At 36.2% G+C, this 26073-nt stretch overlaps 3 protein-coding genes across 3 annotated transcripts in view; 1 reads left to right on the top strand and 2 right to left on the bottom strand.

The window, feature by feature from the left end:
- The window catches only part of LOC135743125 (PH and SEC7 domain-containing protein 1-like), a 61575-nt gene extending 52590 nt beyond the window's left edge, over positions 1–8985 (bottom strand). Inside the window, exon 1 of the mRNA XM_065260679.2 lies at positions 8733–8985. The gene's annotated coding sequence lies outside the window, so the exon portion shown is untranslated. The remainder of the gene's footprint in view (positions 1–8732) is intronic.
- Positions 8986–9945: 960 nt separating this feature from the next.
- fbxl15 (F-box and leucine-rich repeat protein 15) lies at positions 9946–18286 on the bottom strand. Its single transcript, XM_065272251.2, has 5 exons — positions 18168–18286; positions 17610–17769; positions 13483–13985; positions 13154–13346; positions 9946–11406 (listed from the first exon to the last, which is right to left on the bottom strand). Exons 1-4 carry the CDS (start codon positions 18245–18247, stop codon positions 13157–13159), a joined length of 933 nt encoding a protein of 310 aa, XP_065128323.2. The 5' UTR covers positions 18248–18286; the 3' UTR covers positions 9946–11406; positions 13154–13156.
- Positions 18287–19619: 1333 nt separating this feature from the next.
- On the top strand, positions 19620–23603 carry gpx9 (glutathione peroxidase 9). The gene is made up of 4 exons (XM_065260613.2): positions 19620–19715; positions 22721–22851; positions 23110–23240; positions 23394–23603. The coding sequence occupies exons 1-4, from the start codon at positions 19631–19633 to the stop codon at positions 23467–23469; spliced, it is 423 nt and encodes a 140-aa protein (XP_065116685.1). The 5' UTR covers positions 19620–19630; the 3' UTR covers positions 23470–23603.
- Positions 23604–26073: the final 2470 nt, after the last annotated feature.

Here is a 26073-nt window from a genome sequence, read left to right as displayed (position 1 = left end):
AGGGTTTAAATTGGGTTTAAGTGCTGACATTGGTTAAAAACAACCCAGCGCGCATTGACAATAAAATCATGCAGCTGTCTCTTATGACCCGGACATCCCTACTAAAAAGATCAGCTAAAACCAGTCTAAGCTGGTTGGCTGATTTTAGCTGGTCCCCCAGCCTGGTTTTAGCTAGTTAAACTGGTGTAGCAGGTTTGTTTTAAAGGTGTTTTGGATACTTAAGCTGGTCAGGCTGAAAACTTGGGTTTAGTAGCTGGTGGGATAGTCTTAGCTGGTTAAAGATGGAAGCAGCTGGTTTCAGATGGTCTTTTCAGCCTGGCAAAGTTGGTTAAGCTTGTCAAGCTGGTCTTCAATCCTGGTTTTAGCTGGTTAAAATAGTGTAGCAGGCTTGTTTTAGAGGGGTTGTGGACACTATTTAGTTGGTCAGGCTGGAAGCTTGGCCAGCTTGGCTAAGCTGGTTGGCTGCTCTTAGCTGGTTAAAGATGGAAGTAGCTGGTTTAAGATGGTCCTTTCAGCCTGGCAAAGTTGGTTAAGCTGGTCAAGCTGGCCTTTCAGCCTTGTCAAGCTGGTGGGTCGGCGGGTCTCCTAGCCTGACCATCTAGAAAAGTGGCCAAAAACAGCCTTCTACAGTCAAAAAAATGCTGGGTTGTTTTTTGGACAGAACACATTGCTGGGTTTAAATGAACCAAATAATGTTTTTTTGGATAATTTTAACCCAGCAATGTGTTCTGCCCAATAGTAACCCAGCCCTGGGTTAAAAACAACCCAGCATGTACACCAGCTTAACCAGCTAAAACCAAACAGCATAGGCTGGTTTTAGCCTTTTCTTTTCAGTAGGGATGTTCTTGACAAGTTGTCCAATTTTGATTTGTTGCCTGTATCCAATTTTTTTGACGAACCACTTACATCATCGTTTAAAGAGTAACTAAACCCTAAACCAACTTTTTTTAGTTAATGATCTGTAAAAATGATGCTTTATTAGTGCTGTTCATTGATTTTAGTAACTTTTTTGACATTTGGATATTAAGTGTTTCAATACTGCAATATATGGTGTAAAAACGTCTGAGTGCTGCCCTCTTCAGGTTGAACGGTGGCTACTGCAGTTGAATTTTCCTATTGGATGTTGAGTCCAAAAAATGACTCGTGACGTAAGCAGGTTCAAGCTCACCACAACCCTGTTATGATCTCACCACACCCCTGTTATGATCTCACCACACACTTGGTACGAGCTTAGTTCATCCCCTCTATCTCCGTTGGGATCTGCCCACTTTTCTTGCATTTTTCAAATATTGCCAGTGGGCGGAGTCAGGCTCTGACCAGGGGTTTAGTTACGCTTTAAAAGCGACTCGTATTCGATATCAGTATTTACACTAAACACTTGCCAAAAAATTTCAAGGAAAACATACTGATCTGGAATAGCTTAAACATCAGAGGATGTATAATGTCATGATATGCAATGGACACAGACCAAATTATTAATCAAGATTATAGAGAAAAGTCACATGACCTCGGGCAGTGTCCACCTAAGTTGACGTCATTTGCCAGCGTCACATTTTTAATGACGCACGACACGTCTTGAGATGGGAATACCCGATCTTTCATGCATGTATCCAATTCATATCTGATTTATTTCCACAAATGAATCGGAATCTATGTGCTTTTTTCCTACTTACACGTTCGTGGGTCATCTAATTTGTGCCACATGTTTGTTAGCAGAAAAAATTAATCTGCACAACAACAAAGAACCACATACACCCTTTCAGACATAAAATTGCCCCGAAATCTAAACCCATGAACATAAATACACACACAACAGCAATAGTGTAATTAAGCCCTCATGACGCACAACGTCCAGTCGTCCACTTTACAAACGAACACAATTATCCACTTAACTTGGCGCCGCAATGAAATACAGTCACGCAAAAGACTATTCACAAACGCACTTACAAAGTATTTACACTCATGGTCGCAAATGAGACGTAACACGGGACAATCTCAAGCCTCTTATAGATTAACATTTATGATGAAACACATTTCAAACTCAAACATACAGTCTAAATCAAATTACCGTTGATCATGCCGCAGACGTTTCAATGTAAAAGGTCACTAATTGTGTTTAATCAACTTAAGGTCAGTAAATACTAAGAATGTTCTCTATCAAACACCTAGAGATGAGGAAGACCGCATCTTTCATTTTGTCAACATGAGGTGGGATGAGTAATGGAGACTGCAAAGTTGACGGATTAAATTTATGGAAATGAATCTAGCAGGAACTGTACAGTTGTATGCCTGTAGACAAAGTTACGGCGTGCTCACACTATGCATACGACACTGTACCCGGGTATGTTTGCAGATGTAGTCTCTGGTACGGTAACGGATCTGAAAGCTTGATGTTTATTATGTGACTAGCTGCGTTTCCATTAACCTTTGAATTGCGCCAATTAAAAGGGTAATGGAAACGCAGCTACTGTTTATATCCTCTCAACTTTAGCGTGTCACCATGTCCCAAATTACCCCAAATAATAGTTGTGCTCGAATTCATGCCGCGAGGTGTAGACCGATCAGTTTATGATATTAAATAACCTTGAGAGAAATATATAGGCATATTAAAGAGCAGTCTGTTCCTGGATCGCTCTCGTGTTACATGAATGTCCTAGACACCTAATCAACCACAAATTTATAATTACAATGAAGTCTATTGTGCAGACACCACATATCTTTCGGTCTTCAAAACAATCGCATCATATTGATGTAATTGTACTTGGGTATGACTCTGTAAAGTTTTCAGTACAGGGTAAGTACGCCCTTACTCGACTGCAATATCAGGTGGAGGATCATGAGAGCTTCACCATCTGCACTTTCATCGGTTGTGCCCGCACATTTGCATGAAATTGAACTCACATCACCTGGGAAGTCACAGATAAACCAGAACATCAATGAATCCTTCAGGAAAACAAATCTCATCAAACACACCTGTAGCATGACACGCTGATGTATCTTTCTTTTATTTAATGTCATGATGCATTTCAGAGCTAAATTAAAGGAATGATTGGTTTCATTTGGAGACAGATGGAGCGAGTGGGAGAAAGTGTGTGAATGAAAACCTATGAAAGGTTGTTAAGGGTGTGAAGGAGAAAGAAGCAGCTCGTGTGGGTTGCAGGCGGAAAAATGAGAGAGAGGTTTTCATGACGGCTCACTTTCTCAGGCCTGATTACAATTGTAATACAGTAGAGGACAACAGGCAGGAAATTATGAATCCAGCGTCTCTGTGCACATGTAAACTAGTGGTTAACCAGTAAAAGGCTTTTAATGGCCGATAACAACAACAGTGATAACTAAAGCGCAGGGCAGTCTCTTTAGCGCATGTTGTTTTAGCTGGGTTTTCACTGGCAGGTTCACATACGGACCTTTATCAAATCTGCATATTTTCCCAGCACAACATCTGATCTTCATAATGTGATAAAATGACAGGCTGACTGGCTTTGAGAGGTCATGTGATGGGTTTGCATCGGGATAACATCTCTGTTTCCTCAAGCTGTCTGAAAGCTTAGACAGCACCAACTAATGAAGACAAAACATCATTGCTGGCCTTCAGACAGACAGCACACTCCACAACCTTTTATTTGCTCAATTTCATCACTCTCCATTTCCTCCGTTTGAAGCCTCTGTCTGTCACTTTTTTCTCCTTTCTCGGTATGCTAAAAGATGCACCATTTGTATCCCACAACGATGGATCCTGCAGCTCTGTAATTCATCATTCTTAAGGCATCAGATGACTTTCATAGGACAACATCTGCTCCACCCGCCATTAACAGACAGATAGCGGGGCTTTATATCTCTTTAACACAGAGCAAATTAAGGTAGAGCTGTTGAATGAGATTAAACCAGACCTAACAGAATTTAAGATGTTCAAAGAGCATGAGATAACAGGAACGATCCGCTGGTCAGGGCACGGCACATTATTGAATTAAAGAATTAGTCTTAATGATTGGGTTGGTATTTTAATTAAATACGGTCACACCCCTAAAAATGTTGAATTGGAATAATAGAGGGAGGAACTGTAGATAAAACATACATTAAACCTTAGTCATTCAAAACAACAAAACGGGTAGGAATAGAAAACTTCTTAGTTTACAAGAAAAAACATCAAAAGTATGGATATCTTATGATATTTGTTTCCTTCTGAAGACTTTGTGGTCAATTACAGCATTCTGAAAAACTGCAGGTCCAGGGTTACAAAATTCTGGGAACTTTCAAGGCTGGAAACTTTCCATAGGAATTAACATGAATTAACAGGAGTTAACGTGAATATATGGGGAATTAGCGGAAATAGATAGGGAATTAATGGGAATATATGGGGATTAACTGGAATATATGGGGAATTAACAGGAATAATGGGGAATTAACATGAATATATAATTAACGTGAATATATGGGGAATTAATGGCAAGTCAATATATGGGGAATTATGGAGAATTAACGTAAATATATGGGTAATTAACGTGAATATATGGAGAATTAACGTGGAATTATGGGGAATTAACGGGAATATATGGGGAATTAACGGGAATATATGGGGAATTAACGGGAATATATGGGGAATTAACGGGAATATCTGGGGAATTAACGTAAATATATGGGGAATTAACGTAAATATATGGGGAATTAACGTGAATATATGGGGTATTAACGTGAATATATGGGGAATTAACGGGAATATATGGGGAATTAACGGGAATATATGGGGAATTAACATGAATATATGGAGAATTAACGTGGAAATATGGGGAATTAATGTGAATATATGGGGAATATGGGGAATTAACTTGAATATATGGGGAAATAACGTGAATATATGGGGAATTAATTAACATGAATCTATGGGGAATCAAAGTGGAAATATGGGGAATTAACATGAATATATGGGGAATTAACGTGAATATATGGGGAATTAACGTGAATATATGGGGAATTAACGTGAATATATGGGGAATTAACGTGAATATATGGGGAATTAACGGGAATATATGGGGATTAACGGGAATATATGGGGATTAACGGGAATATATGGGGATTAACGGGAATATATGGGGAATTAACGTGAATATATGGGGAATTAATTAACATGAATCTATGGGGAATCAACGTGGAAATATGGGGAATTAACATGAATATATGGGGATTAACGAGAATATATGGGAAATTAACGTGAATATATGGGGAATTAACTTGAATATATGGGGAATTAACGGGAATATATGGGGAATTAACGTAAATATATGGGGAATTAACGTAAATATATGGGGAATTAACGTGAATATATGGGGTATTAACGTGAATATATGGGGTATTAACGTGAATATATGGGGAATTAACGGGAATATATGGGGAATTAACGTAAATATATGGGGAATTAACGTAAATATATGGGGAATTAACGTGAATATATGGGGTATTAACGTGAATATATGGGGAATTAACGGGAATATATGGGGAATTAACGGGAATATATGGGGAATTAACATGAATATATGGAGAATTAACGTGGAAATATGGGGAATTAATGTGAATATATGGGGAATATGGGGAATTAACTTGAATATATGGGGAAATAACGTGAATATATGGGGAATTAATTAACATGAATCTATGGGGAATCAAAGTGGAAATATGGGGAATTAACATGAATATATGGGGAATTAACGTGAATATATGGGGAATTAACGTGAATATATGGGGAATTAACGTGAATATATGGGGAATTAACGGGAATATATGGGGATTAACGGGAATATATGGGGATTAACGGGAATATATGGGGATTAACGGGAATATATGGGGAATTAACGTGAATATATGGGGAATTAATTAACATGAATCTATGGGGAATCAACGTGGAAATATGGGGAATTAACATGTATATATGGGGATTAACGAGAATATATGGGAAATTAACGTGAATATATGGGGAATTAACGTGAATATATGGGGAATTAACGGGAATATATGGGGAATTAACGTAAATATATGGGGAATTAACGTAAATATATGGGGAATTAACGTAAATATATGGGGAATTAACGTGAATATATGGGGTATTAACGTGAATATATGGGGTATTAACGTGAATATATGGGGAATTAACGGGAATATATGGGGAATTAACGTAAATATATGGGGAATTAACGTAAATATATGGGGAATTAACGTGAATATATGGGGTATTAACGTGAATATATGGGGAATTAACGGGAATATATGGGGAATTAACGGGAATATATGGGGAATTAACATGAATATATGGAGAATTAACGTGGAAATATGGGGAATTAATGTGAATATATGGGGAATATGGGGAATTAACTTGAATATATGGGGAAATAACGTGAATATATGGGGAATTAATTAACATGAATCTATGGGGAATCAAAGTGGAAATATGGGGAATTAACATGAATATATGGGGAATTAACGTGAATATATGGGGAATTAACGTGAATATATGGGGAATTAACGTGAATATATGGGGAATTAACGGGAATATATGGGGATTAACGGGAATATATGGGGATTAACGGGAATATATGGGGATTAACGGGAATATATGGGGAATTAACGTGAATATATGGGGAATTAATTAACATGAATCTATGGGGAATCAACGTGGAAATATGGGGAATTAACATGAATATATGGGGATTAACGAGAATATATGGGAAATTAACGTGAATATATGGGGAATTAACGTGAATATATGGGGAATTAACGGGAATATATGGGGAATTAACGGGAATATATGGGGAATTAACGTAAATATATGGGGAATTAACGTAAATATATGGGGAATTAACGTGAATATATGGGGTATTAACGTGAATATATGGGGTATTAACGTGAATATATGGGGAATTAACGGGAATATATGGGGAATTAACATGAATATATGGAGAATTAACGTGGAAATATGGGGAATTAACTTGAATATATGGGGAAATAACGTGAATATATGGGGAATTAATTAACATGAATCTATGGGGAATCAAAGTGGAAATATGGGGAATTAACATGAATATATGGGGATTAACGAGAATATATGGGGAATTAACGTGAATATATGGGAAATTAATGTGAATATATGGGGAATTAACGTGAATATATGGGGAATTAACGTGAATATATGGGGAATTAACGTGAATATATGGGGAATTAACGAGAATATATGGGGATTAACGGGAATATATGGGGATTAACGGGAATATATGGGGATTAACGAGAATATATGGGGAATTAACGTGAATATATGGGGAATTAATAACGTGAATATATGGGGAATTAATAACGTGAATATATGGGGAATTAATAACGTAAATATATGGGGATTAATGGGGAATATATGGGGATTAATGGGGAATACATGGGGATTAATGGGGAATATATGGGGATTAATGGGGAATATATGGGGATTAATGGGGAATAATGGAGAATATATGGGGATTAACGGGATTGGGGTTTAACAGAAATATGTGGGAATAAACTGGGAATTTGAAAAAATGCAGAGTTGCCTATAACAGGGAACTTAAATGTAGTAAAAAAATCTTGCAGCATATATATTTTTTTAAAAACAACAAGATATAATGTGATATCAGTTGAATTTCTACCCTGCACGTCCCTCAGTCACATGCACACAGCACACTGTGTACTGAAAGGCCATTGAGGCCACACCCCCTACATGTACTTGCATTCTTTCATAACATACACAGATCATTTCTTGAATCCTGCACACAAAGTAATGTCCATATTTCCATGTATTTACATAAATTACACAATTTGTTTAAAACTTCCTTGTGCTGTGTGTTAATATTAAATTTATTTCTGAAAGGCTGTTGATAAATCCAGGCTTAATGAGCATAACAGTATTCTTCAAAATTTGTATTACCTTGCATGCCTGTCTGCTTATGGCCAAACAAAACGTTTATTTACATACAATATAGTTTCTATAATTTCCAAATAATTCCCATACATTTCCATTACATTTCCAGTTCCGACTATATGCAACCCTACCTAAAATTGAAACTTAAAATAGCTGGGAGGCAGGAGCTCTTTAAATTGCACATTAAAATTGAATTAGAATTCACCATATTGTTTTCTACCTCAATTCAAAGCCAAGAAATAATTTTTAAAGGCTCTGATAACACCTGCTGTCAGCATTATGAAAACTTAATAGTCTCATCCAAACACCTGCAGCACTTTTTCAAGGTGAGCTACAGCACATCATATACCATCAGCAACACATAATTCACACATCAGCTCAAAACTACACACTTCAGGCTCAAACTGAACATAATCTGAACAAATTATTCACACAAACATCATACATCAGAACATCAGTCCCACATCTCTGAGTTATTATGACCTCAATGTCCTAGCATGATCAACTGGTTGACGCTTACAACCTCGCTGAAGAACTTCCAGCCTTATTTCTCAGCAAAAAAATAAAAACCCAGTCCCTAACATTAGTACCACATTAATATTTAATTATTGCATTTAGGGCCGTGTGTATAATGTCCTTTGAGACATGCAATCTCAGGCCAAATCTCAAAAAAATCAACAGGATTTTTAACCAAACACTGATTCAAACGCGTCTGCATGCATCATGCAACACAATCACAAATGCGTATCATACTCAGATCTATTTATAACCCAACAGATATGCAAAAAACACAAACTCTCACCGGGGACTCAGGTGCAGGGATGAATGGATGGATACAGGAATGCGGTCCGTGCTGCTGTTACTGCAGTCCGCGTGCGCACATCGTCATCATCATCATCCTCTTCATCTCTATCATCCAGGGTCTTTAACTGGGTTTGTAGATCTGAAGTGAACTGCTTCACGCCACTGTCCTGCATTCGTGTTTGTCGGGAAGGATACGGAGAGTACAGAGTGTGTTTGTAACTCAGAGTCGCGCATTGGCGTGAGAGCGCACACACGCGCATACACTCGCACCCGCCCCGCCGGTAACTACGCGCTACCGCACTACTCCTATTAATCGTGCAGTGTGTGCCAAACTCTTTCTGTTGTATGTTAGATAAAGTTTTATTCCCTCCAGGTGGCGCTTGGAGGCTCAAAAAACCCAAAGCCTTCATTGGAATAAAGCTTATTGTTAAATTGCGCAGAGAAGGGCATGGAAATTATTGAACAATTCAAGCTAATAACGAATTATAACACATCATTGCGTTTTGTATAAACTTTATGTGGATTTTTCATGATTACTTTATTTTGATATTTATCTTACTATCTGATTTTTGTGCATACATAATGAAAAGTTAAATAATTCAAATTAAATATATTAATTAAAACCTATAATTAAACGTGCATCTTTCTAAAGGTCATTCATATGCTATTACATAACTTACGGGACACTAAGTCACGCCCATTTTGACACCTGTTTTATCTTAATATCTTTTCTATATGCTAACTCTATTTCTAGATCTAGTGTGCGAGCAGTGCGTATTATTCAATGCTCGGTGCGCGCACTCGTGCTGAGTTCAGTGACAGGTGTGACGAGACTTTCAGGTCGAGTCTCAACAGAGGCACAAACTAAAAACACTGGTCTGACCTTACATTAAAAAATTGTACTGTTAAAATAAAGGTCAGTGTGTTCAATTTTTAATTCTTTGTCTAAGTGGCACACAAAAGACCTGCAAAACAAGTCTGTCTCGTGCGTCATGAGAAAATTAAAGGTATAGTTCACCCAAAAATAAAAAATCTGTCATAATTTATTCACCCTCAAGTTGTTACAGACCTGTATAAATTATTTTAAAGATATTTTGAGCAATGTTGGTCTGTCCGTCAATCATCTACCCATCCATCCAGTATTCGAATTATGTCAAAGATTATGGGGGTCCCCATCTAAGCTGCCCTGGCCAAGCCCCCTTCCTCTCGTCATTATAGGGTCACCGTGATTTTACAAATTAAGATGTGATCCTAAATCAACATTCTTTTTGTTGGTCCTGGATCAATGTTTTAATCAAAGAAACCCTAACAAATTTTGCCCCTCAAATTAGTGTGAAATAATAGTTTGAGCCCCCCAAACCAATCCTAAATCTATAAGTCTGTCAATTTCTCCAGAAAACAGCGTGAGGCACACTTAATAGTTTACATTTATTTCATACAGAAATCTTTTTGATTACTTTATTGTGAAATTGCGGGACAAATAATGGACAGTGGCAGCCCAGCATGGAATTTAAAGTTCCAGGACCACCCAAGCCCCCCTTCAATTTGAACACTGCATCCATCCATCTAGTAAAGTGCACTCTGGTGGTTAATCATTGCAATAAAAGCCTGCATGTTTAAATGTCAATCATCCCAACAACACATCCAATTAGTCGACTTGCAAGACTTTATAATTTCTCAGTACTTTGCATAAAACAATTATGCACTTAATAATTTATAACCATTTGTAACAAGTGCTCACAGAATTATACAAAAACATAGCAAGCATAATGTGCAAACATCAATTAATGTTGTGATACTGTAAAATCATGTTAATAAAAAATCATCAAAAACAAAACAAAAATCCAAGAAAAACTAAACTACCCTTTTGTCTTTATACTTATTAAAATATTCAGAATAAAGCTACAGATATAGTATAGTGGTCCTGAAAGACCCCCAGCTTGTAATATAAGAACACTGTGACACTTTCTGATTATTATTTTTCGAGTTCTGCTCATTTTGGATATTCATAAAATATTATCAAAGGAACTTTTTTGGACATATAATAAAATTTGTCTTACTTGAACAAACTATAACACTGTAATAAATGAGAAAGAAAATTGAGGGCAAAATTACCCTAAATCGAGAAGTTGGAAATATAACTTGATTGTTTTTCACTTGAGTTCTTATTAAATTGATTGAAATGCAAACTAAAAAGAATCCAAGTTGTTGAATTCTTAGAATGGCAACACATTACTTTTCATGTTTAAAGTAATAAAAAATAAAATCAACACATCTACTAACTAGTGTGCATTTTGTAAACCATAACTGTTCCCTGGATTCATTTTTGTAAGTATTGCCTTCCTGTTTTCTGATTTGTAAAATAAAGCAGAGAGGAAATGAGAGGTAATATTGCTGGGGGTTGTGGTTAATCCATCAGATGTCCTGAAAAGTGCAAGTATTTCAATATTTCATAAGTGCAAAATTATACAGCATTTGGTTTCTGCACAAAAACAAACAAGCTGCATAAATAAATAAGATCAATTTTTTCCATCATTCTTCCGTTTCTGAATGCTAAAACACACAAAATGAAACAAGCACTTGTGGATTTCATGTCCAGTGATATTGCATTGGTGTAAAAATGTGCGTGTTCAAAAGTCAGTCTATTCCAGAGATCATGGACGAGAGAATTCCTATAAAACAAAACAATACATTAATACAGAAATCTAATCATTTTCATTCATGTAATTTAATGAATCTGTATAAAATGTTTATCTGATTTAATCTGAAATGGGTTCATTACGTTTGTGAATTTAAAGTCAAGATGAAACATCTATTTTGAGAAATATTTTAAAGCTGCATAGCTATGAATTGAAATATTTGGCAAGATTTTAGCAGAGTAAAATTACTTACAATAGTCTAAAAATAACTATTTGCAATTGTTTAACATTCCTAAATAGCCTGCAAAGCCTAGGGGAAGTCAGCAAAGCATGAGATGAAAGATTACAAGGTCAACAGTTATCTGCAATGATGCACACCACACTGTAATGAAGAACAATGCAATAACTTGTTAAATAAAATGATATACAACACAATAATGCTTTTAGTTTCTAAAATCCATTTAAATTATATAAGAATATACTTAAATGAAAATTATAACCAGCATGCATGTTTCAGCTAGCTTTTTTTGAAAAAAAAAAGCATCCCTCGCTCTGTCTCGCTATTCTCTCTGGTGTTTGCATCGACTTAAACTTTGATTATACATAACTTTGTTAAAGTACTACAGTAATTCAGCTATTTTTTTCAATTTTTTTTGTCAAACGAACCCCATTTACATAAATCATTACTTCAATTAGCCCCTGAGATTTTAGGTAAATATTTAAATCATTTATTAGCACATTTGTACCGAGCCCCTAAGGGGACATGGAGCAAAATTTAAATAAAGTTTAGTTTCGCGTGCGCACGTGAGGACACAAAACTAAACTTAAAAAAAAATCTGCACATGAAAGTTTCACGTGAGCACATGAAACTAAACTTTAGATTTTTTACTCCAATGTCACCTTAGTGGCTCGATACATTTGCATGTTTAACTTTAAAGACTTTTATTTTTTATTCGTTTTACAGTTTTTATCAGTATTATTTTACATAGTTATTGTTATTAGTACCTGGACCTTACTATTATTGGACCTTGGTACATAAAACTTATCTGTCCATTTTGCATGAGTTCTCAGTTTTCTTGCAGTGTTATGTTATGGTCACATGACATGCAGATTAAACAATTAAAATATATATTTTTGTTAGTGTTTTAAGTTATTTTTAATAAAGTAATGTTTTACATGTTAAGATTTGATGGTAATTAATTAATAGTTTTTCATCAACTCACGAACCCCCTGCAATTCCCTCAGAACCACCAGGGGTTCGTTAACCCCAGTTTGGGAAAACCTAGCATTGCAGTATGCATATTGTAGTAAGCACTTTTATTATTTTAGTAATTTCGATATATCTTGCAGCCCTAATGCACATGAAATCAGTGTACACAACAAACTAGTAAAGTACATTAACTCTTTCCCTGCCAGCGTTTTTTATAAAATGTTGCCACCAGCACCAGGATTTTTTATGAAGTTTAATTCCTTCCCTAAAATTTTCTTCTTTAAATATATAAACATACAACATACCAAATGGAAGAACAGGCCCTCTGCTTTAAAAAAAAACAAACTTTAATCCTATCTTTTTTTGTTTTCTTTTTATCACCTCTCAAATATGGGTAGGTTATTTCTCGTGTAAGAGCGCCACTTAGTGGATAATAGCGGAAATATGGATTGCCGTAAAAACTTGCCCATGGCAGGGAAACTTTTTTTCTTAATTGATGAGATAACTTGTCAATGGTGGGGAAATAGTCAAGAAGATGATGTGGAAGTTAGTTCTGGTCTATTATCTCACCTGTTAAATCTGCAAGTTAATAAATGGAGCGAATCCCACAACGTCTTGGAGCAGCACGAGCGCCCTCTGCAGTGGAGGTTCAACGTCAATCTCTACATTACGTCGACGGAGGACACCGAGGCTGGACTCTGTTACGTTGTGACAGTGGTTGACTTTAAGAGACTGAAGTTTGGGGCAGTACTCCGCTAGTGTCCTGCAAACACACACAACGAATCATAAAGACAATTTCTTATCAACCGGAACCAGTAATAATAAAAATCATGACCCCATAATGTGCTGTTTCTGAAGAAAAAATTTTTGCACTTTAGTTTCAATTAAAGTTTGCACACCTGATAGCTTCGTTTCGTACTCGTAAGCAGCCAGTAAGGTCCAGGCTCTCCAGCTCTCTGCACCGTTTGGCCACTTCCTCCACAGACGTGTCTGTTATGTTTGCATTAACCGCCACGGATAGCGAACGCAGCGCCGGACACTTCCCAGCCACATAGCACACGGCATCATCCTTCAGCTGTCTGCAGGCGGTCAGATCCAGCGAGCGCAGGTCCGAGCAGTGATCCGCCAGACTGCGCAGAGCCAGGACGTCAACCCATTCGCAGTGAGCGAGGCTCAGGTGCTGCAGACGCGGGCAGCTGAGAGACACGGCTACCAGGGCGTGACGGCTTAAGTGGACGCAGCCACGCATGTCCACACGCAGCATTTTCTGGTTCTGACCAATCACGGGCAGCAGCTCTTTATCGGTGATCCAATCAGAACAGTTATTGATGCAGAGATGATGGAGAACTTGATTGTTATGAAGCATGGAGCAGAAAGCTTCTTTGGGAATGTGAGGTCCGGTCTGAGGAGAAATACAAGGAGAGTACATTAAAAATGTGCTAAAATAATGATAGATTTAGATAATTGAGCTAATAATGTACCCCAATTTGCAATGGTAATTTGCTTGATCTTGTCAGATTTCAATGTCAATTTATTACATCCAGGAATTTATCTTTTGTTAAAAGAATAAAAGCTCAAACTGCAGAGAGACTCCAATCAAAAAGGGGAATTCTGCAGAGCTAAAACAATATCAGCAGGGTTTTTCAACACATGAAGGGATTAAAATACTGACACAGAGATAACTTTATCCTATGATCATGTAAGTCATCCAGGCAGGCCCGTCGCCAAGGGGGGGGGGGGGCATTAGGGGGCAGTGCCCTGCCCCAGATGGCACAGTGTGCCCTTCTAATCATATGGTCAAACTTATTATTTAAGACAAAAAAATATGACATGAACTTAAGCACTTTTAGTATGAATGCTCTCACTCTCTCTCGGTCAATAAACGCTCTCTCTTTAACCACAGGAAAGGACCTACATCAGTAACTTGAAAAAAAAAGATCTTTAAAATTTTAACCAGATCATTTTACCGTTATTACATTAGACATAATAATATGAAACAGAATAATATTTATAGAAAAATATCCCCAAAATAGCCCCTGTAATCCTTTCTTAGACTCACCTCATTATTTATTCAAATACAACAACAGCCAATGGCAAGTCTCCAGCAGCATACCTTTCAATACGTTTATATTTTGTTTTAGACGTTCTGTTTATTAAAATAAAAGAGTTTGGTTGTAGTATGGTACATAGTAGGTGTCAAGTGCTTCCTCACTGTTTGCAAGGTTAACAATATGCAGAATTCTTTCACTTGAAAAAGTCAGCCCACTACAAGAAGAATCCAACTAGGTTTCACTCATTGACCACACTTTTGCTCTCCTTTTCCCTTTTTTATTTGGAAATTCAATGCAGTGTTCATTCAGTCAACCAATTAGGTGAAAAACCTTTAAATACAGATACAAATATTATTATTTTTTAAAAACAAACAGACAAATACCATTTCATACAAACATGATTTAACAGTGATCAAATGCTTAATTTTAAATTACCATAAAGCAGACCATTTAAATAACAGCAGATATTTGGCCACTTACACAGTAAATACATCTAAATTCTAAAGATTTAATACTTTAAACATTTGTCTTTTATACAAAACAATTTACTTTAGAAAGCTTAATACCTCAACCAAACAAATAATGTCCAAATGCACTTTAAGAATGACCCATAGAATAAAGATATAAAAGCTCACCGGCTACATCTTCATTGTTTGTAGTAGCTTAATTCTGCACAAAGGATCTTTAAATCCAAGAAATGGCAGGCTTGCAGTGCTTTGTTCTCAGTTAGTTCTGCTTTGTTTCTTGTTATCACTCAAAACTGCTACTCTAAAGCTACCTCTGCGTCTGCCCTGCTAATTAGTGAATCAACTTCACCTGGTGCATGCTGGCTGATGCATTCGAACTGGTGCATTCTAACTAGTGCAATCTGGCTGAGAGGGGGCGCCAGTAGCTTGCCAGAACACCTCCCACTCGATCTTTCCAAGAAACCGCTGGAAAGATCGCAAGTTCAATGGCGGCTTAATCAGAGCTTTTCTCCTAGGCCTCCTAGCTGCTCCTCAGCTGGCAACAAGACAACCAATCGTCTGACATCCCTGTGTAAAATTGTGGACTGAAAGTCCTTCTGGACTTTAGAAACAGGATGCTTGGGTGTTGATTTTGCAACAGGGACACAACAGCTTTGAACGATTCCAACCTTTACATCTCGCACAACACCTCCAGGGTCAGGGTTAACACTAACAACTCTTCCAAGCTTGAACTGGCCCCTCAATGCATTCTGATCACACAGCCACAATATCTCCAACAGTAACATTCCTTGTTAGGGTATGCCATTTATATCACTTAAATGATATAAGATGGTTATACAGTAAGCATACAGTATATATATTACTTAAAATAAAATTTTGGTGGTTCTGTGCCATCATCAGCTCATTCAGCTCATGTCTGAGAAAAAGTCACGTGCAAAAATCTATATGAGAGGAAAGATTAAGTTCTTATAAGATTTTATGAGATTAGTTTAAGGTGAGTACACTTTAATGTGCTACAAATCACGTTTGTTTAATTGCTACCTGGTATGTATTGTTATTATTTTTGCGTTGTTGTGGAACTGAAGACTCTTGGTAAATCATGTATCGGCATGAGGTCTCTTATCTGTTTTATTGTCATTGTAGACTGGACAGCCTCGTATTGGTCTATTTAAAATGAGTTTTCAAATGAGTTTTAGTTGTTCATTCTGTTTCTCGCTTTATGAAGTGTGCCCCCCCCCCATGGAAACAAAATGCCCCCCTTCTGTATGTTCTGGCGACGGCCATGCATCCAAGTTCAAAAATTTACTTTGAAACATTTAAGTTTTCATTTAGTCAAAACAAAGATGTCAGATTAATGAGACTTTTACAGATACAGTATATCATACTTTTATGATATTTTACGTTATACTTTTAAATGTCATGTCGATGTATATTGACAGATTCATATATATTGAAGAATTATGGCTAGTCGAAGCACAGAAAATTACTTCACAGATAACTGCAATTTTATAGTTAAAACAGAGATGGCAATAGAGAGTCAAAAGTTATTGATTTAAAAAAAAAAATTTCTCACAAATATAACATTTTGCTAAATCATATATTAAACCATGGAGTCATTTGGATTACATTAATGGATGTTTTGTTCAGTAGGGGAGAACCGGGGTGAAAGTACAAAGTGATTTTCTCCAAACCCTGATTACATTTGCATTTGCAACTATGACATCATCTTTTGCACACAAACCTTGACAGAGCTGACAAATATTGCGTTATTTCGTCATAGTTTTCTGCGTGTATGTCCAGAAAGGTGTTTTCAACCATGATAAGTAAATTTCTAAAGTGGTCATTTTTTTCTTATAATGTGTTGTGTGTCTGGTTTCATCTGTTACGATACGGATCAATCTACAGGTTATTTAGTGACCTAACACATCCTGAAGTTTGACTTTTTAAAGTTTTTCCAAAATAAAAGTAAATCGGGTTTAAATGTCAGGAGTTCATAGTGTTCATACTGTTGAAAAAAATTGTTATTCTCAACAATTCAAGTTTGTAGTGTCTGTTTTCTTTTGATAAAACTGAAATTTAAAATGAAAATGAAATTTCATTTTTTTTTACAAAGATAAATGACAAAATATATTTGCATCTACATATTAACAAAGTCATAGTCATGTGTATTTACTAAAAACAAGTGTAACACAGCTGACAGGGTCAAAAGTAACAATTCGCTGCTCATGTTAAGTAAAATTTTATTGAAAATTGTTGAAAATTATATTGAAATTATAAGTGAAATTATAACAAAGTCCATTTTTTTTTTTTTTGAACCGTTACTGTATTGTGCATATTTTGACAATAAATACCTTTAACTATTCATATCAACATTAGCTATTAAAAATACAGCTCCTCATGTTTCTTATATTATAGATTAGATACCACAGTTTGTGTGTCACATTCAGACTGTCATACACAGTAAAAATCCACATGTAATTCATATATGCAGGTGTGAAAGTGTCTCACCTGTGCGGGGTCAAATGTGTGACAGTTGTCCAGGTACACCTGAACCAGAGAACGAAAACTCTTGCTGACGCGCTGCAGGCTGACCAGGTGACGCAGCGGCAGGTAGCAGAAGACGTGTGTCACCAAAACATCTTCCCATGGCAAATCCAGAAGGTGACAGCTGTCATAACACAAAACACACAGCTTAATCTGACAACTTAATCTGATTTTATAGATACATATTTATAAATATTGTTTCGGTGTAAAGACTGACAGCTGTCACACAAGCAAAACAGAAACAGTTTAGATTATGGACATTACAGATAGGCATATGGAAAATACTTAAGTGGTTATCACATACGCTTTACAAACGAGCATGCATAACAGTGAAGTCACGTGCAAGATCAGTGTTTAAACTGACACTCCAGATTGCACGAGCATCTAATTTATTCACTGAATGCATGAATGCGTTAGTGAGGATGCAGGAGAGGATGGGTATTTGTTTATAAATAAATAACTACATGCACAGTTGTTTTGACCTCCGTTTCATTATTCTCCCTTTAGGAAGATTAAATATACCTATTGCATGGCATGCGATCATCGGGTTTTTGCTCCATGTTGAGTTTCTCCTCTGATACTCGTACATTATTTGTCATCATTGACAAACAGCTGACTGACGCTTCCGTGTTTTGCTTCTGCGTGCGCTCATTTGGATTCACGAGAACGCGCGCAGCTCACTGGTGCCACCTAACGGATTGGAGGAGGAAGTGCGCTCTTGTTACTTAAATGCTGTCTCTATCTGATTTTACCTTTAACCTGTTATTATTGAACAGAAGAGAAGTAACGATTACAATAACTAGTGCTATATTATTATTCTTTTTTATTTAGATTTTGATATATTTTATATTATAAATTAAAAATATACATACATAAAAAAATAATGTATGCATATACAGTATGTGTGTATTTATATATACATAAAAATTACACACAATGCACACAAATATATTATGCAAAAACAAACTTTTATTTTGTATGTGATTAATAAAGATGAATCTTTGAACAGCCCTAGTAACCAAAAGAATAGATAATGAAACACATTTATATAACAGCATATAACTATGTTTGAATTTAGCTATTTTTGGCTGATAATTAAGTATGTAATATACAACAACCTTTTTTACAAAAAACAAATATTACTTAGAAAAATGTAAGTTTTATTCCTGTAAATCATAAAAAAAAATGTTTAACCTGACTCATGCAAGGATTCTGTTGACTAATGATACTATTACAATTGGAACCTGGAAATGAGAATAGCCTCATACATGAGCTTTAGGGTTGGCATTGTAAACACAAAATGCACAGCTCAATTCACAGGGATGCTGAGAAACAAAAGATTCATCCATGCAGAACCACTGCTGAGCCAAGAGCTACAAAACACTGAATGAAACACAGCCGAGGGACACGGGTTAGGACAGATTGATCACTTTGATACACAAGCTTATAGGACAAGAGATATTACAGCAAATATGACATCACATTCAGTTTTTGACTTTACCGTGGAGACACTGGAGGGGAAGACTTCTCCACTCAGCATCTACAGAGGAAAAGTTCTTCTCATTGTAAATGTGGCGACCTTCTGAGGGTCCACCATTGAAGAGGTAACTGTGCATCCCTTTATATTTAAATGTTAGAGGATGTAAGACAAAAAAAAACAAAATTTTAAACAAGCATTTTGATTTAAGGAAAGTTGTAAAAACGCTAAAACTAAACAAACCTTAAATGCACAGTACTGATAAACATTCATGAGGTTAAACAGGGGTTCGCTATGTGGTGAAAATACCAATGTAATGGCTTTCAACATACTTACACATTGTATAATACTTTTAGGTACAGGTAAGGATGGTTTTGTGAAACACGTAATGTGTACTGTACAGGATATTTGTGTAGTAGAGAGAATATATGCCTTAAAAGCAATGCAAGTATTTTGTTTCAGAACTAACATAAATCCTCTGACTGTTATTTTTAAACAGTATCACAAGATGAATGCACTTATGAAGAAGTTTGAAGGCCATAACTTCATCATCCTTGGGTTTCCTTGCAATCAGTTTGGACTACAGGCACCTGGTAAGACTTGCAGTCTGATTTAACATATGTGAGATCACTTATAGTTCAGTGAAAAAAATTGTCTAAGTCCTGTCAACTAAAATGTTTAGTATGTATTAAATACAGGCTATTGATTTGAATGAAATATGGTTTGAATATTTTGTTATCACATACAGTACTGCCTTGTTTGTTTCCCCCTGTAAACAAGTTATGCAGTTGTTTGCCAGTAACTTACTGTAGATTCATGTTATTTACTGCCGATAGTTTGTTCAAAGTTAAATGAACAATAAACAAGTCTTTACATAATAAAACTAAAATAACTGTCTCATGCAAAGCATTCTGGGAACCAGAAATCATCATCAACTTTTTTCTTTTTTTTTGGTCCCCAGAATGCTTTGCATGAGGCTGTTATTTTAGTTTTATTGTGTAAAGACAGGAGCACTGCTAAGGATTTTGGGCCCCATGAAAAGAATCTTGACAGGGCCCCCAACACAGATGAGACTTTTTTCATATTAATTAACATAAAATCATGCGCTTTTATGGTATTTTGACCACCATTGGGGTGAGAAAATTTTACTTGAATTAAGTGTTAAAGAAAAAAGAAATCTTATTTCACAATTTTTTTCTCACCCCATGGGCAGATAATTTTGCTTGTTTTAAGGACAATTTCACTTAAAGGGCGTGTTGCAGGTTAACCACCACTGTTGATTAATGGGTACATAAATCACTCAAGATATGTGTATCATTTTTAAAATGTCTCAAAAAAGGTCTTAAAGACCCTTTTTTTTAATGTTTTTGGTATTAACGGTTTTTTTAAGCAATTCGGCGATGACGTCACGTTGGGTAGAAGTAGATGAAAGCCTCAGCCAGAGCCATAGAAATAGATGAGACATTTATTGCCGTTTTATTAATACTTACGTTTATAATATGGAAATCATATATACATAATAGGAAATATATAATGTGGTATACTGCAAAGTTACCCTGCTAATTATTATTTATGATATATGTGGAGATAAATAAAACTTTGCAAATCTGCTGATTCAATCCATTCATGTCCTGACCACCAGGCTAGAGAGTTTTAAACATCCTTAATCCACACTTACTAGTCTATCATATAATATCTAAAATATATTTTTATGTGAAATAAAAGGAAGTTTTGTTATATTGTTTATGCGATCATAACGAATCACACGATCATTTTATACACAGAAGCAGCGGTCAGCAGCTGCAGCGGGCTTGAATCCAACCGCATACTGCAATAAACAGGCGTTCGTCGGCTTTTTACATCAAAGGATGACAGGCTAGAAACCAATCACTGATCCCCGTATTTTTATAAATCCTGGACATGATTGGACCGGCCGAACGGGTTGAGCACTTTTATATTTGTTGAGCAGAGAGGCTGCATAGTTTGACCAGCGGGCTGCGGGAACCGGCCGCACATCAGACCGACAGACGGTGTTGCTAATATAACTCCCAATGTATAACTATTATCAGACCGGCCAACCGGGAAAGTCCCGACTCTCCCGACTGAAACTCCGCTACTGGCTGTAGGGAAATGTGTGCGTTTTGATCGGTGTTCGAGGCTCTTACCTCGCGACCAGATGTGACGACGTGACGCCTCACTCAGCTTCCAGGATTTGAGTCATGCTGCCTGAATTCGTTTGTGCTGAAGATCGCATACACCCATTTCAGCAGGATTATGGTCCCCCTCAAACCAGCATGCACGAGTATGTTAATTGTTTGTTTACTTTCTACACGAAGTTATGCTAAGGCTATCTGGCTTTCTGCCTATCTCTAGCTAGCCCATCTATCTGTCTGTCTGTCTGTCTATCTATCTATCTATCTGTCTGTCTGTCTATCTATCTATCTATCTATCTATCTGTCGTTCTGTCTATCTAGTCTATCTATCTAGTCTATCTATATCTATGTATTTATCTATAATTTGCATTGATATAATCTGAATATTGTACTTTACTCATCTCTCTAGTCACTCTCAATGCTCTTAAGGCAAATTCTCTCCCCAACGTGACGTCATGCAGTGCGTTGAGGGGGAAAGGAGAATCCTTGCAAACCGCTGTACTTTTTCGTTTTTTATTCCGTTTTATGATAACCAACAACATAAAATACAATGGATAACAATTTAAATGTTTATTATCAACAAGCAAATTGCCCAAATTCGTGGAAAAATTTTACCTGCAAAACGCACTTTAAATTGTATATTAATTTGTCTTAAAACTAGACTTATTTACTTAGGTCATTTTGCTCATTAAGAAAAAGCATCTTAATTTAATAAATTTTAGATATTTCTACTGAAAACAAGACGAAGTAAGAAAGTCATTTTTTGCAGTGTTGAACGTTTAACTAAAACTGTGTATTGTTATTTTTTCCAGCATTTTCTTGACTTAACATGGGGAGAAAATTGAGTTCCCTTATCATGCACTTTTAACACTAGAACGGCCACCAGCAGTCATTTTAACCGCAACATTTAAACTTATGGTAATTGTCTTTAACATTAGAATGAACAAGGCGTCATTTTGACCGTTTTGAAATTTGCATAGTCAATAACTTTGTCTAAAGAAATCATAAAGCCTTGCTGCTCTCTGACCTTTCCTAAAAATACATGAATTTTCATTAAAACTAGTTTAAATATTTATTGTGTGAATAAAAACAGAAATACAATCATTTCTATCTATGACGTCCACAGGCAGTAATTTAGCGCTATTTTGGGGGCTTCTCTGGGCCCCCTCTTACTCGTGGGCCGCGAGAATCGTCATTGTTTACCCCCCCTTTACAGCACCCCTGTGTAAAGATAAAGACTTGTAAATGTTTAATGTTCATTTAACTTTGAACAAACTATTGGCAGTAAATAACCTTAATCTACAGTAGGTTACTGGCAAACGGCTACTACGTACTGTAATTTCTACAGAAATTGTTAAGAGTATACAGTATTTTAGTGTACATACATTTTATTGTTTACCTTAAAACCTGAAGATTCTCAGTATAATTTAAGTTTTCTTTTTCAGAGGAAAACCATGAAACCCTAAATGTTTTGAGGTGTGTGAGACCAGGAGGAGGTTACACACCACAGTTTCCCATCTTCAGTAAGATTGAGGTGAATGGCGATAATGAGAGTCCTCTGTATGTCTTTCTAAAGGTAACGACTGGTTGAAAAGTACAAACATATGATGCATTTATATAAAGATATATTCACCCCTGTAAGTTTTTGTGCAGATTTTGACCTTGTGCATTGTAGCAGACAGATTAAAATGATAATTAGTTGCAATAGGATTGAGTTGTTTTATGCAGTGTGCTGTCTCCATTTTTAAAGATAATACCAGTTCTGTTAAATTCAGTTTAATTTAGTCATTGCAATTGGAAAACCATTCCATTGTTCATAACTTGGTTGTTTCAGGAATCTCTTCCATTTGTAAACCCTGTCATCGGAGACATCAAGAAACTTTACTGGTCTCCCATTAAAGTCAATGACATTCGATGGAACTTTGAGAAGTTCCTCATCAATGCAGACGGAGTTCCTTACAAACGGTGTGAAGATTTACATTTCACATTTCAGATTTTGTCAAGTGCCCCCCCCCCCAAAAAAAATGCTATACCAGAATCATATATATTGTAGCGTGTTTAGTCAGCCAGCCATAAATAAAAATACTTTAAGTATCTCCTATGAATATTGTGTTGCAGGTATGACCTTCATTGTCCCTTTGAAGAAGTGGAGCAAGATATTGCAATACTCCTGCAAAGAAACCGCACATCATAACACATAACACAAGTATCTGATTCATCTTGCAATCACACAGATGTGGCTTCAACGCCATCAAAGTAGCAGCTGTTTGTCTGGATCAAAATATGACTGGGGCACTTTCTTGATTTAGGATTCATCCCCGTGTTATATGCTCAGTCTCATCAATGTCTAAACACCAGACTTCTCAGGATTGCAGACCATTACAAAACAAAGGTTTATGCATACAATGAAGACTCTTCTTCAGTGAGGTGGCACAGTGACGACCCCTCAGGAAACTCCACAGAAGCTGAGCTGGATCTGAAGAGGACAGGACCAAATCTGATCTTTAGTGCATTCGCTCAGATCTTCTCCTGACCTGAGACCGCCCACTGAGAGAAGAGCCCCCCCACCCAATACCTCAATGATGTCATCATGACACCTGCCAGAACAATAAAGATGTCTATAAGAACTCTATATAATGTTTTGTCGATTTATTTTGGTGTCATGGGAAAGAGACAAAAATGATTTCTTATTCAATTAATTTTAAGTGCACAAATAATTTTAGTTAAACAGCTTCTATAAAATTGTGTCAATCTGATTAAATATTCAAGAAAAACTATTCATTAGTTGAGCACATTGCGTTGTGGGACACCGTACTCATAACTAAATACTGCTGAAAAATATGGATAATGTGCTGAGATTTGAGGGCAGTGGCATCTTTGATGCTATTGATTCTTCACTAGATGGCAGTGTTGGGCAGTCTGAATACTGAACAGCTAAAACATTTGATCTGTTCCTTTAAGTTTTAGAAACAAATCTGACAAAAACAAAAGTAAAGCTGTGATTATCAAAATGCAGTATAAGCTTAAACATTTATAATAGTTGCTATGTGTAATATTTCATTATGTTTAAATTATGTTATAGGAAAAAATAAAGGTTTTCTGTGAATGTTTAGCAAATGTTTCTGTGTTTAGAAAATGTTTCTGTGTTTAGTAAATGTGTTTAGTAAATGTTTTTCTTGGCACAGACAGACGCATGCGGTTTTTAATTGCATGTGAATGTGGGTTTGAGCAGCTTTATAATGACCTGCACATATTTCAGATGTCACTACCGGAGCATTTGCATGTTTCTGAATGTGAATGTGTGTAATTAAATGTAATTGTTGTCTTTGGTGAAACATTTAAATTAAAGTGAAACGGCAGTAGTTGTTCTTTAAGCCTTGAGCAGGTCTGACAGCTCTGAATATTTGTGCTTTAACAAAAGCCCTAATGCTGTTTGTACTCAAAAAGTCAAGCAATCATGACCAAAATTTTGCATTTTGGATCCATAACTTAACTATCTTTGTTCCTGTAACTTTTTTTAACTTACAAAAACAGTAAACTTAAAAATGCAAGTGCAATTAACATAAAATTATCAGTTAAAAATCCCCATAAGCCCTTGCGCCTGAGAATTTTGAATGATTTAATTTTGGTTAAAGAATAACAACTGATGGGACATATACTAAAATGTTTTAGCATTAGTGATGGTTTTTGTTATAAATTATAGATTTAAGTCACCGTTCATGCACGTGCATGTGATGCATGCACCACATTCACTTCATTGTATTTCTCTCGTCTATAATGAAGATGCACGTGAACATTGCAGTTTGTTGGGTGCTTCTGTGAAGAATTAAGTTCATTCATTGATTGACATTTGAAAACCTTGTCCTGAATACCTTTCATTACATCTTGCTATATAAAGTTAAATGATAATTTAAGTTCAGTCTCTGTGAACATAATTGTTTAAGAGCACTGTACAAAGTCCACGTTTGGTAAACTTAACAATTAAAGTTTAGTCTACAGTATGTAGCCACCAAATTAAGTGAACTTAAGGTTTTTGGGAGACCCATTACTTAATTGTATTGAGGGAACGAGTTCACTCACTCAAATGAGTTCAGTCAACTTATCAGGGTTTTAAGTATGTAAACTCTCTTCATTTCTGCCTTTATAATTAAGATTTTTAAAACATGACAATGACTTATTATGTTGTGTGTTTAGTGACAATCTACAAAACTTTATAAGCTAATAGTTCACATACAATAATCAGGACATGTCACCAGTGTTGGCCGGTGATTTCTTTTTCGAGGGTGCACAATGTGAGGCTCGTTACAACATGTGTGTGGCTCGTCATGTCAACATATGTGTGCGTTGCGTCATGTGAACCATATGCATCACTCGTCTTGTCAAAATACAAGCCTGCTGCAGACGCATCGAAAAGGTTTATGATAAAAGAGCACTCACTTTTGCCAGATACTCGCTTAATCTCGTGTAATCAGAGTTTAGTGTTACATTTAAACATAAATCCTTTCGACACATGTGCAGCAGGCACGTATTTAGACAAGATGCATGATGAACATGGTTCACATAACACAGCAAACACATATTTGGAATCCGCCCCCCCTCAGAAGCGCAGTCACCGGCCGGCACTGCATGTCACATAAATTAACCAATCACAATGTTAGACATGTCCAGGACATTTCCATAGATGTTTTCATTTTTACATTTAATAATTCAAATTGCATACAATGCAACCCGTTATTTGTTTCGGTCCACTTCATGTCAAGAAATAAATTATAAATGACCAGATGTCAAGTGAAATGTC

Source organism: Paramisgurnus dabryanus, chromosome 1, assembly GCF_030506205.2.
Source record: "Paramisgurnus dabryanus chromosome 1, PD_genome_1.1, whole genome shotgun sequence".
Taxonomy (NCBI): Eukaryota; Metazoa; Chordata; class Actinopteri; order Cypriniformes; family Cobitidae; genus Paramisgurnus; species Paramisgurnus dabryanus.
Note: the sequence above shows the minus strand (reverse complement) of the source record. Positions and strands in the feature narration are given on the sequence as shown.